Here is a 12,845-nt window from a genome sequence, read left to right as displayed (position 1 = left end):
TCGTCATCCGTGCAGACGTAGCACGGAGATAATAATCCGAGGTCTCTTCCTGGGTGTGAATCATGTTTTACGTGGTTTGCCAAAGTGGGTGGATGAGGCTAAGACATACGTGTTGCTATGTCAAGACTACAAATATGAGACATGAAGTGGACTAGTTTATTATCCCTTGCGCCCTCACTGCCAATGGCAGGAGATCAATTAATTACAAGACGAATTCACTTCTGTACAAGCTAGTTGAGATCGACCTCGGAAGGACCAGTGAGATCCAGGTTCGTCTTGACGGTCACTGCCTGGCGGCCAGAGTCAAAGAAGGCCTGGATTCCAGACTTGGAGGCTGGCGCAGACTGGCCAAGGAGGGTGACAGCGTTGATCTTGACATCCGTGCGGAAACCGAACTTGCCCTTGACCTGGAGACGGCCCTTTCGGTACGTGAAGTCCAGCTCGAGGGTGGCGGGCTGCTCAAGGGAGTCGCCGTCGTCGAGGTACAGGCTGCCCGAAGCGGTGCCGTCGAGACCCGGGGCGATGATGAGCTCGAAGCCCTTCCTGCGCAGCTCGGTAGTGGTAATGGCGGACTCAGACCGGATGGGGATGATGCTGCCGCCGCGGATGTGGATGGGGATCTCGGTCACGTCGATGTTGCTGAGAGTGACGTTGGCTCCGCGGCCGCGCAGGGCGGCACCCGTGTGCCAGTCGTAGAAGATGTCGTCGGGGAAGTATGCGTCGACCGAAGTCTGGCTCCCGTCGGTCACGGGGCTGACCAGGATGGCGTCGCCGTAGAAGAACTGCAGCTGATTGCTGAAGGTGTTCTTGTCCTTGGGATAGAGGTAGAACATGGGCTGCAGGAAGGGCTCGCCGGTCTGCGTCTGCCGGTGGAATGCTGTGTAGATGTAGTCAAGCAGCTTGTAGCGGATGTCGATGGCCTTGCGAGCGGACTCGGCAACGGTGGGCCAGCGGTAGAACTCCTGCGGGATGGCGGTGATTTCATTGTGGTTGCGGAAGAAGGTGTAGAAGGCTCCGAGACGGGCCCAGCGAGCGCAGAGCTCCTCGGTGGTGTTGCCGCCGAATCCGCACACGTCTGATCCGATCATGGGCACCTGGAACATCGAGGCAAACGCAAGCATCTGCGCGATCGAGATGCGATACTTGCTCCACTCGGAGATGTTGTCACCAAGCCTGCCAATGTCAGTATGGTTGCGTAGATTGAGATGGATTGCCCTACCAGTGTCCAACGTGGGCGCCAGCACCAGCATATGTGCTGCGAGTGATGATCAAAGGCCGCACCTCAGGGCGCCGGTGCTGCATGGCATTGCGAGAAGCAGAACTCATCACTGTTGAAACGTCAGTCTGCCCTTATCACCAGCCGATAGACGCTACTTACTGGTTCCATAAAGGTTGTGAGTGTCATACTCGGCATATCCCTCGCCGGCATGGATTATATCAGTATTGATGGTCTTGTTGCTGAGGGAGCCGGCTTCATTGCGGATCATGTACGGAGGGTTGATCAGGTCACGGTTAGGCAGGCCAACCTTGGATCCCTTGGTGGACCGCTTCGACAAGGACGAGGGCTGGAAATCACCAGGGAATCCGGGCAACGGGCGCGGGTTGCTGGGACGAACAGGGGGAGCGGCGGGAGGCAGGTCGTTCTCCTTAGAGTAGGCCTCGGGATCGCTGCATGGATAAGGGCAGAAGTTGGCGGCCTCGTTCATATCGATCCACAGACCGTCAATATCGACGCCGGAGTCGCGGTCGAAAAACTTGCCAAACTGGTCGTTCCAGTACTCCTGGATGTTAGGGTGGAACCAGTCGGGATAAGCAGTCACACCAGGCCAGACGGCACCTGTATAGGTTAGTTGTCTGGGTGTCGTTCGTTTGACGTGAGACTTACCCTCGTAGAGGCTACCGTTTGGAGTCTGCAGGAAGATGCCCTGCTCCATTCCATCGTTGTAGCCGTCATTGTCTAGGCGACTGTCAATATGATTCCCGTCCGTACTTGGAAGTGTAGCTTACCGCTCACGCTGACGGCGGGGTCCACCATGACGATGTAGTGCTGGTTGTGGCTATGGAGATATGTCACCAACTCACGCATCTTCTCAAGAGGGAACCGCTCAGGGTCAAGTGTGAACACCCGACGTCTGTCCATGTAGTCAATGTCGGTCCACATGGTCTCCAGTGGAATCTTCGCCTGCGTGTAGTTGTAGACAACCTCAGCAACCTCAAAGACATCACGATAGCCGTATCTGCATTGGTGGAACTAGAATAGAGTTAGACAAAGGTCAGGCAGATAAAAGACCAGGAAACGTACACCAAACGTCCAGTAGGACTGCATAGCGGGAAGACCGACGACTTTCGCGTATTCGATGCTGGCGTCCTTGGGGGTAGCACCGGTAAAGAAGTAAAAGTCAAAGACACCGCCCAAAGTGTTGTACTCCAAGTACTGCTTGCCGTCCTGGGTCTTGTCGATCTTGATGTCCATGCCGTTGGAGTTCAGCAAGAAGACACCGTGAGTGCCGTCTTGGCCACGGTGGTCATAGTACACGGGATGAGTGCCGTACAGATTGGTCTTCTCAGGAATAGAATAAGCATCACGGTTCCACATGGTACGCGTGTAGTTGGTGGTTTCCAGGCGAAGAGAATCAGTGTGCTCTCCAAGACCGTAGAGATTAGGATCCTCGGGCAACCAAGTGCGCAGGTTAAGATACTGCGACTGGAAGATTAGGTTCGAACCGGTGGTGTCGAAGAGCACCTCGCCGCCTCTCTTGACCTTGAAGGAGAAAGGATTCGCCTGATAGTCGAACTTGAGCGCTGACTTCTTGCTCGATCCACCTTTGCCATCCACGCGAGGGAGAACCGACTCGGAGACCTGGTAAACCTCCTCATCGGCGTCATAGATCTTAACATGTAGACGTTTATCTTGAAAGAAGTAAGCTACAAATCATTGCCGTTCAAAGTTATAAAAACCTACCAGTCTGGTACTCCACAAGAAGTTTCAGGTTCTTCAAGTCGGTGCCGTAAGTGTTGCACGGTTTACCGGCCAAGGTCAAATCCGCCGTCAATGAGTTGCCGCCCTCCTTGATATTCGTGGCCTTGTAACCTGGACATTTCTGGCTGTTGTCCCTGACGCCGACCACGGCAGCGCCCACAAGGGGGGCAAGGAGTAGTAGCGATCTCAACATGTTGAGGTTGAGACTTGAGATCGTTACTGAGGATGAAGTGAATCGACAGTGAGGGAGAGCAGGTTTATATTAGTTTGACGTGCGCCCTAGCGGCAGAACATTTCATCGGATGCATCTTACACTTTCCCGGAGCACGGCCGGTGGCGCAGGCATTCATCTCGCTGTATGACAAACATCCGACCCATCAGACACATCAGATCCAGCTACGCAGGACGACTGCGCGGAGATTACATCTGGGCCGAAGTCTACAAGTACCCGGCAATTGGCCGGCTCGGGGCTGGGCAGGAGAGCTCTCAGGAGGAGGACTAGACTTGATTTGCTCAGTTGGATCCTTTAAGATGAGGTCGATTAGCGGGGAAGAAATGGAGCAAACACGAAGCTCATCAAGTGCAAAATTTCATTTGCAGGGTTGGTCAGTCGGCCAAATATCGGGAATCCAACCAGTCCGTTTCTGGTGCGGATGATGCTGATCTTGTCCGGGAATGGCAACTGCATAGTGAATATTATGCACTATAGAATGCGCTCTATTGGCATGTCGCAGGGATCATGCACCCAGTCAGTTATTCTTGTTATTACCACCCCGCGTTGATCCTAAGACTTGTTCGTGCTTCATTGTTGATGATTTCATATCTTCATATATGTTCGCTTTGAAGTAAATCAGCTGCGTGAGCTCAACCTGGACAGGCTGAGCATCTCGAAACCTGCAAAACGCAAAGACTTGGAAGCTTCAAGGCCATTGATGCCGGCCCGACATCGAAATCATCGTCTCTGCCAAGCATCTATACAGCACGCTGACTGGTGGAGAGCAACTAATCACCAGATGCCAAGAGGAGCTTTCCCCGCTTGTTTCCCCGCTGTGAAGCCTGTGATGGCTGTGATGGCTGTGGTGGCAGGTCGAGGCCGGGGTTCTCAACACTGATCAAAGTGGTACTCATTAGTGATGGCACGGTTCCGTCAGAGATCGTATTCGACTCAGCAAAACCCATTTGAGAGATTAGACCCTGATACTGCAACGAGAAAGTACACCTAAAGATCGTGTGGTCACTCATTTCAAGGGCGTATATAGATCCCATCATCGCTCCTGATTTCTATTCTGTCGGCCATTGTGGGAGAATGTCGGAGTAGGTATCGATATCTGTGAGATCTATAGGGCACATATGTACTTTTGGMTTTTTTAATCCACTGTGTACTTAGTCACATTGACATCACAGTACAAGAATGGAATCGCGAAGGGAGCGATATATTGTCTATGGACCCTGACCTCGATCGTAGCTATAATTGTAGTTCATCCGAGCAATGATAACAGGCATCGTCTGTTTCATCATGTCTTCAAATGACCTTTTGACAACGGTGGATAGTCTCCAGGATACCCTAATGTCGATTAGTTAGAGCCAGTGTCATTATATCCAAGGTTTCTAGACCCGACAGCCTGAGCCAAGAGATGGTTTAGTTGTCTAAAATGAGCTAGCTCGCTGTCATACTTGCCCTCATTACCGCATTTGCAAGAAAGGCGCATTATTTATTGGAGAGCCACCCCGACGTCAACCAATCTTTGACAAGAGTTCCGAAATGTCTATATTCCCAGACTGGATGCACATATAGCAATCATCAACATCAGTACATGGCACGGTCATCATCGCAATGCAAAGAACATAACAGGTATGTGAGTCATCGAAAAAGAATCAACAAGACAACCCCAAACAGGTTCCAACCCCGTAAACGCCACCAGTATGGACAAGTCCAAGCCAGACCTACTGCTAACCCGAAGCAGCCTTGACGTCTTCCTCCGAGCTCATGATCTGGACCTTGATTGCTCCAGTCTTGGGGTCCGCGGCCGTCTCGAACGCCTTGAGGGCATCCTCCAGCGCGAACCGGTGGGTAACCAGGCGCTTCAAGTTGATCACTCCGTTCTGGACCAAACGAATGGCGCGAGGCCAGGTGTTGCAGTAGCGGTACTGGTACTGCAGATCGATCTCTTGTGTGCTGAGACGCATAAACGGGATGGTCATCTCGTTCTTGCCGACGCCGATGACGAAGACCTTGCCGCCGAACTTGACACTCCAGATGGCGGAAGCCACACTGCTCTCTACACCTGTGCATTCCAGCGCCAGGCGGGGTCGCAAGGCATCCGGACCGGACCCTTGGCCGTCGTTGAACACATTGACAATGGCATTCGCTTGCTCCTCGGCAGAGAGACCAAACTGGACCTTGTAGGTGCGCACCTCGGGGACAAGGGACTTGGCGAACTCCAGACGTCCCTCGTCAATATCCGTAATGACGAGCGGGGTGGCACCGGCCGCTTTCGCGCTGAGCAGAGTGATCAGACCAATGGGACCAGCACCCGTAATCAAGCAGGGATCGCCTAGACGGAGTCCGCTGCGCTCAATTGCCGCAAGAGATACACTGAGGGGTTCCAGCAGAGCTCCATCCTCGAAGCTCATGTCGCCGATCTTGTGGCACCAGACGGCGGGGTGGTTGACATAGCGTCGCAGCAGTCCGTCAACGGGGGGTGTGGATAGGAAGGCAACATTCAAGCAGCCGTTATAACGTCCAGTCAGACAGGGTTCGCAGGCGTGGCAAGGAATATTGGGCTCGATAGCGACACGATCGCCGGGTTTGAGGGATGTGACATCGGAAGCGACCGCAATCACTTGACCAGCCGACTCGTGACCCAGGATGTGATCGCCCTCGACGATCATTGGGCCAATGCAACCCGCATGCCAGAAGTGTACATCCGATCTTTGTGTTGCGAAAGTCATTGGTTAGCTGAGTGTGGACGATATGAAGAAACAGGACGCACACAAGGAATAAGAAGAGCATACCCGCAGATACCTGTGCTGCGAACCTCAATCGTAACCTCACCAGGCTTCAGTCCGTTGCCGCTCTTGACATCTTCCAACGTGGGTGTTGATTCTGCGATCCACAGATCGTGCTTGGGGTTTGTGTAGACGCCGATGTTAGGCTTCTCAAGAACAGTTGTGGTTGCGGTAGCCATGGTATCCGACTCGAAGTGGAAGGACTGGACAAGAGAAGCAAAAGGAAATTAAAGGGTATAGAGAGTGAGGGAAAGATTGTGCAGAGAGGGGATAGAGGGGAGGGTAGTAGGGGACCAACAAGCTTTAATACTCGAGTTGCCCCTCTAAGAATAAGAGTACAAAAATTTCATGACGGATATTCAGCTACCGCTGGCCGAATGATAATCATCCATGATTATGATTATCGAAGATTCATAGGTGGCCAGCATGAATCAGCATCGAGGCTCAGCTGTGTTGCAACCTCCTGCGGGACACAAAGTGGGATGGATGGAACGGACTGGATTGGTGTGGAGTAAGTTACTAACGGTTGTTCGCACCTACCTACCCCTTAGGTACCTTACACTGTACTATCTAAGGTAGGTACACACCGCGAATGGTCCGTTTAGCCGGGCTGTTCATGTTGTCAAATTGTCCCCGCAGTCCGCGGGGGTTTTCCATCTGGACCTCCCGTCATTGGTTGAAACCAGAGGCAAGATCCATCTTCAATTGGAGTACATTCCCTGCTTTGCGGTAGGTCACTATGGTGTCGGAAAATTGAAACATCACCGCAGAGGAAGGAATTGTTCGGGGATTCTTGTGCCGAAAGTGCAGGAGATAGTGTGTAATATAAGCTAGCTAGTTCTGGGGTATCTTTGCGACAACTGCTGCATGGTAGATCTATACAATGACCCTGATCCATGAGGGAAATAGCCCGCTGGAGAGAATAGTGCTCGTCCTGCAACCGTATCGATACTTGGCTACTCAATAAATTCGGCTTAGGGTATCTTCAGTCGACATGAACGCAGTTTTACCTTCCTGATCTTGGATAATTGAAAATGTCATTGGGACGCCCACTCGGTTAAATTAATATACAAAAGGTTATTTTAGCCTCCCGGTGGATCCCAAAGCGTCAATGACCCGCGAAAGCCAACGATTACGGAACCGAAAAGGAAAAAGAAACAGAAGAAAGCCCAAATCCACGGCATCAAAAAAGGTCGCACAGAAATCTCAAAAGCTCGGCGTTTCATTGGTCCCTCCCGAAATGCCGTTCCTGTCCCCTGGACTCCGGCCCAGAGTGGTAATTCTCCGGCGGGCTCGTCATCCCTTGGTGGAGAATATCATTCGCGCCGGGCAGTTTCTTACCGACATCATCAACATGATACTCAAGCCAGGCTACTTTCCGACGGTTCAGGTCTTTGGTGGACGGGAGCATGCCAAAAAAGTGCTGTCTTGCTCTGAGCTGTGGAGTATGGAAGATTCAGATCTTCACATGACCAGGGTTTACTTCACAGGACTGAGACGTGACCAGATGTCGATCGTCACCTTCGACATGCAAATGGAAGCCAGCCAGTAGGTGGAACAAACAAATGAGAAGCCGCACACAAAGCAGCAGGGCAAAGGTCCGGGCCAGCATGAAATCTGCCTCGTTGCGCTGAGGCCTACCCATCGCGCTCCGGCAGAGCCAATCGGCTGACACTCATAAATAGTCTGCAGTGGGACATCGAATATGAACTAAGATACTTAGAAGGATGATTGGCACACCAGAGCAGAAAAGAACAACTGACTGCGACTTTGAGGATTGTAAGTGACACGTCTATCGGCGAGCCAGAGACCCATTCTAGATGTTGGTCAACCGATGAGTAGACGTGAGCTACTGAGCCGATGTGGAAACCACCGCACATCGAAACACTTATATCTTCCAGAAGAAGCTTATCTTGTTTGTGTCCACTCCAAGCCGGATAGAAGAAGCAAATCTCATGGGCCGTTTGCTTCTTTACCCGAGGACCCCGCGCCTCTCACATGGACACTGGGGGGCGTCATCTCGCCATCTGCCCAATCCCAACTGAGCATCTGTTTGCAGGCTTGTGGATCATCCTAGCGATAGTATGACGTTTCTTGCAGGTGTGCTGGTACTTGTGATTGGTACGCCCAAGTCACTCGAGGCTAAGCATACGGATGGTTAATAGGATCTTCACCAGCCGCAAAAGACTCGACTGTTAATAAATAGACGGCTTTTGGTCGCGCCAGCGATTTTGAGACAGTTCTAGCACCGATGGTGACGACGTGTAAACAATCATGCTCCACCATAGGCCAATACGGTGTCAGTCGCGCTATGCCAGTGCGTCGACTTGCCCAGAGAGTACAGACCTCAAAGCGAACCACCAAGTATTGCACTTTGACTTACGTCTCAGTCGTAGCTCACAGCTTCAAGACCAGAGACTGTGTCAGATTTAAGAGAGTTCATTGCAAATGTTTTCTGATAGGATATGCAGAACTTCGTAAAAAAGGTCACCTGCAATCATGGCCGACAACGACCGAGATAAACTGACATATCTAGCCCTTGCGCGAGTCCAAGATTAGAAAAGTTCAGTAATTCAATCAGACATCCTTAAGTCAACAAGGCAGAAAATTCTATGTTTCGCTACGCTTGTGCCGCAAGCTTCATCGGGTGTGGGTATCATCTCTCAGACACTCTGCCCACGACTGTAACTTTTGCACAGCAAGAGTCTCCCCTGGTTCTCAGGATAATCTCATGCTGAATCTCTCAGCAGTAAGTACAAAACCATTGAAAGGATGCGAGCGAGGGCTCGAAAGGGATATCCTCAAAAACGTTCTAGCATTATGATAGTCCGTGGATGTTTACATCCCTTAGCAATGAGAGCCGTTAAGCTTTCATGACAGAATGCCATAACGTGGTGTTGCTTGACAGGGTATGGTGAGGGATGAATGGAAGTCACGTTGCCAAGATCTCGAAGTGCACCATTGTCACGTGACCAACAAAGCGGCGGCCTCTTCCATTCCCTGAAGTTCCCGAGCGTCAAATCTCAGTCTTCGGTCCTTGCAATTGCGCGACAATCCTGTGTTTCTGGCTCCTGACCTCCCGCCATTGGACTACTTCGTCCCTCGCCGGTGACCCTCAAAAGTTGTCTCTCTTTTTTTACCGTCTTTCCCTTCCAGTCGCCATCACAATGCCCGTCACGGCTTCCCGTGCCGTGCTGCGGCAATCGCAGTTCCTGACCCGCAGAACTGCGGTCAGATATGCCTCCAACACCTCCGAGGCCGCCTCAAAGGCCAGTCAGAGTGCCTCTTCCGCTGTCTCCAAGGCCTCCGAGGGTCTCTCCCGTGTCACTTCTACGGCTGGTCCTGCCATCTCAAACGCTGCTCAGGGTCTCGGTAGCGCTCTGAGGAAGGTCGGTGGAAGAACCGGGAAGGTCATTGCCTTTGTCGACTGTAAGCACATTCTTTCCCCTTCTCGCCCTGTTTTGTCCTCTTCGTTGATGATGGAGTGATTGGCGTGAGTGCTTGATCTCTGATTTGGTCATCATTCCTTGTCCATAACTTGGCAAACATCGTCCCTTGATACTGCTCGACAAGTGCCGTTCAATGCTGACTTTTGTGCTCCTGCAATAGCTTTGATACCCCCTACTATCTACTACTCGAAGGTTGGCCTCGAACTCGCTAAGCTGGTATTCCGTGGCCAGAACATGACTCCTCCGTAAGCACACTCAGCACCGTGCAAGACACCAGGCGCACACGCAGCCCACTGACTTAATACTAGCAACCTGGCTACCTTCCAGGCTTACTTCCAGCCTTTGATCAACGCTGCTCGCAACCCCGCCAACCTCAAGAGCTTCTCTCCCCAGAACATCATTTCCCGGGTTCGCAATGCCAACAAGAAGGAGATTGCTTTTGCTGGTGTTACCGCCGCCGAGGTTATCGGTTTCTTCACTGTCGGCGAGATGATCGGTAGAATGAACATTGTCGGCTACAGGGGCCACGCCGATCACGGCGACCACCACTAGAGCAATTTCAATCAATCATACCTGGCCTGTTTTCTTTCCCTTTGTCTTTGTTCTTCCTATGCACTGTACTATTGTATGATAGACGATGGAATTCAAGCTGTTGTCTGAGGTAAAACATCTGAAGTCGATGGTGCCATGACGTGTTACATGAAGAGGTCCGGTTGTGACAACTAGCTGATGTCTGGGGTGACTTTGCTTCAAGAATATTGATTCTGATCTGAAATGTAGACAGACGCTTATCATAGAACACTGCTTGATTCATTCCTGAAGGATAGGATTATTCGGACAGTAAGGAGCAAGTGCAACAAACCTATTCCAGAGACTACTCCCTCTATAATTATACAGGACCTTTGAAAAACGATATCAAAATAGGAATCCACCTATTTCAGTTGTAGGCCGCTATGGTGATAGTGGATGTCAAAAAAAATCAGGCGACGGAGAGTTTCCTCGCATCTGATTGGTCCGTGCGGGAAAGAATTTCTGCATCGGGACTTTTTTTGTTCGCGGAGAACCAGACAACCATCGCAACAAGATCAGCTTTGTTCATTTCAGGCGCGATCGCGTACATCGACCTATCTGCATAAGCATCTATCATCTTATGCGTTAAAGATGGACGCCTTCAAGTTGCTGACAAGGGCAACCAAGCTGAAGGGTGGCGCCGCCCCATCATCAGCGCAGAGCTCGACTCGTATCCCGTCCACGGGCAAGGCGGCGAACCCGCAGCTCTTCCGTAGCTCAGAGGCCGACAAGGTTCTGGAAGAAGCGAGTCATGGGAAGAAGAGGAAGAGGACGGCAGGTCCGGAGGCAGCTGAGTCGGACGATGATGCTGCGGAGTTGAACTTTTTCGGTTCGAGTAAGGCTCGGCGGTCTAGTGCTTCGATGGCGAAGGAGCAGGAGCAGGAGCAGCAGACGCAGCATGAGCACCGGGATGATGCATCTGATGCGTCTGATGTTGATGACATGGACGAGGTGCAGTGTCGTACGGTGCTGAATGCGCACAAAATCAAAGTCACGGATATGCGTGACTTGGAGGAAATCCAGCCAGTGCGCGTCAAAAGTGAGGAGCCGAAGAAGAAAAAGAAGAAGAGGAAGCAGCAAGAGGAGTCTACGCCAGTACTCACTAAAAAGGAGCAGAAAAAGGCTCGCAGAGTTTATCCTCAGCCTCTTGTCTCGTTCCAGGAGTTGCGCGCCCGGTACAAGATTTCTAGCCGGCTTGCCGAGAACATCGCCGAGCAGGGATTTACTGTTCCGACGGAAGTCCAGCTGGGTACTCTGCCACTGTTGCTGGGGGGTTTCAAACCTTCGGGGAATTCAAAAGATGCGGAGAGCATTGAACCGGATCTATTGGTCGTGGCTCCAACCGGCAGTGGAAAGACTCTCTCCTTCTTGATTCCTGTGATAAACAAGATAGTCCGGCACCATCACGAACAAGAAGAGGAACGTGGCATCTTCTCTGTCGTTGTTGCGCCCACGAAAGAGCTTGCAAGTCAGATCGTGAACGAGGGAAGGAAGCTGGTTCATGGGACTGGGGTGAAGATTACACTAATGAAAAAGGGCATACGAGTGGTGGACCGCGAGGATGACGACGATGGGAACGGTCACAGCGAAGATAGTGACGAAGCTTCGGAATCCGAACAGGACGAAGCACCCACCACGAAGAAAAGTAAAGGAAAAGCCCCTGTTACCAAGAGCGATATACTTGTCACCACTCCGTTACTCTTGGTCAATGCGCTTTCAGCCAATCGAACGAAACCTATGGCTACTTTACCTCTGGTTAGAAATATTGTTCTTGACGAAGCAGATGTCCTGCTAGACGAGCTCTTCCGCGATCAGACCCTCGACATCTGGCGCGCCTGCACGCACCCCGAGCTCCGAGCAAGTCTGTGGTCAGCTACCATGGGATCCAACATCGAAGATCTCGCCAAGAGCACAATCAAGGAGCGGAAACAGACCTATGATCAAACAAAGTCATATCCTTTGCTTCGTCTTGTCGTAGGGTTGAAGGACTCCGCCATCCCTAACATCGAGCACAAGCTGGTCTATGCCGCAACGGAACAGGGAAAGCTCCTGGGTCTACGACAACTCCTACATCCGGCAGCGGCCTCGGCCTCTGATGTCCGCCTCCGCCCACCCTTCCTGATTTTCACTCAGACCATCCCCAGAGCTGTTGCCCTGCATTCTGAACTACGATATGACATCCCCGCCGAGGCCGGCGGCTCCTCACGAATCGCAGTCCTTCACTCAGATCTTTCAGACGGTCAGCGATCTGAGATCATGAAGAATTTCCGCAAAGGTGAAATCTGGATCCTCGTGACGACCGATCTATTGGCGCGCGGTGTGGACTTCCGGGGCATCAACGGGGTCGTCAACTACGACATTCCCAACTCCGCTGCAGTCTACGTCCACCGAGTTGGGCGAACGGGCCGAGCTGGCCGCGAGGGTGGCATTGCAGTGACCTACTATACCAAAGAGGATATCCCGTACGTCAAGAGCATTGCCAACATCATCGACGTCAGTGAGAAGCTGCGTGGTAAGGACGGAGAAAAATCCATTCAGAAGTGGTTGTTGGATGCCCTGCCGGACTTGAGCAAGAAGGACAAGAAGGAGCTGAAGAGACATGGTGTCAAGGCCCGACAGTCCAACCTCAAGAGCGTCAAAGACGACAAGGAGCACCGGAAGACAAGGATTAGTACCAAGAGCGGATTTGACCGACGGATGGAGAACAAGAAGAAGGCTCTCATTGCAGCCAGCCGCAACAGAAAGTCTAAACCGCAGTCTACAGACGCTGGGAGCGACGATGAGAGCTGGGATGGCCTCGATGGCTAGATTTTTTGCCGTCCCCGCCATACCTACAT

At 51.9% G+C, this 12,845-nt stretch overlaps 4 protein-coding genes across 4 annotated transcripts; 2 read left to right on the top strand and 2 right to left on the bottom strand.

Moving 5' to 3' along the window:
- Window positions 1–230: 230 nt before the first annotated feature.
- agdC (putative alpha-glucosidase) lies at window positions 231–3,173 on the bottom strand (the record flags this gene model as incomplete). The annotated part of the gene is made up of 7 exons (XM_043298232.1): window positions 231–1,173; window positions 1,220–1,328; window positions 1,379–1,837; window positions 1,886–1,957; window positions 2,008–2,251; window positions 2,303–2,910; window positions 2,963–3,173. The coding sequence occupies 7 exons, from the start codon at window positions 3,171–3,173 to the stop codon at window positions 231–233; spliced, it is 2,646 nt and encodes an 881-aa protein (XP_043154167.1).
- Window positions 3,174–4,930: 1,757 nt separating this feature from the next.
- On the bottom strand, window positions 4,931–6,168 carry Asppvi_002239 (NAD(P)-dependent alcohol dehydrogenase; the record flags this gene model as incomplete). The annotated part of the gene is made up of 2 exons (XM_043298231.1): window positions 4,931–5,912; window positions 5,996–6,168. The coding sequence occupies 2 exons, from the start codon at window positions 6,166–6,168 to the stop codon at window positions 4,931–4,933; spliced, it is 1,155 nt and encodes a 384-aa protein (XP_043154166.1).
- Window positions 6,169–9,156: 2,988 nt separating this feature from the next.
- Window positions 9,157–9,990, top strand: Asppvi_002238 (F1F0 ATP synthase subunit g; the record flags this gene model as incomplete). The annotated part of the gene is made up of 3 exons (XM_043298230.1): window positions 9,157–9,418; window positions 9,599–9,683; window positions 9,747–9,990. 3 exons carry the CDS (start codon window positions 9,157–9,159, stop codon window positions 9,988–9,990), a joined length of 591 nt encoding a protein of 196 aa, XP_043154165.1.
- Window positions 9,991–10,599: 609 nt separating this feature from the next.
- On the top strand, window positions 10,600–12,816 carry rok1 (RNA-dependent ATPase ROK1; the record flags this gene model as incomplete). The annotated part of the gene is made up of 1 exon (XM_043298229.1): window positions 10,600–12,816. One exon carries the CDS (start codon window positions 10,600–10,602, stop codon window positions 12,814–12,816), a length of 2,217 nt encoding a protein of 738 aa, XP_043154164.1.
- Window positions 12,817–12,845: the final 29 nt, after the last annotated feature.

This window comes from Aspergillus pseudoviridinutans, assembly GCF_018340605.1.
Source record: "Aspergillus pseudoviridinutans IFM 55266 DNA, scaffold_2, whole genome shotgun sequence".
In the NCBI taxonomy this organism is placed as follows: domain Eukaryota; kingdom Fungi; phylum Ascomycota; class Eurotiomycetes; order Eurotiales; family Aspergillaceae; genus Aspergillus; species Aspergillus pseudoviridinutans.
The sequence above is the reverse complement of the archived record's forward strand: the minus strand, read 5'-3'. Positions and strand labels throughout refer to the sequence as shown.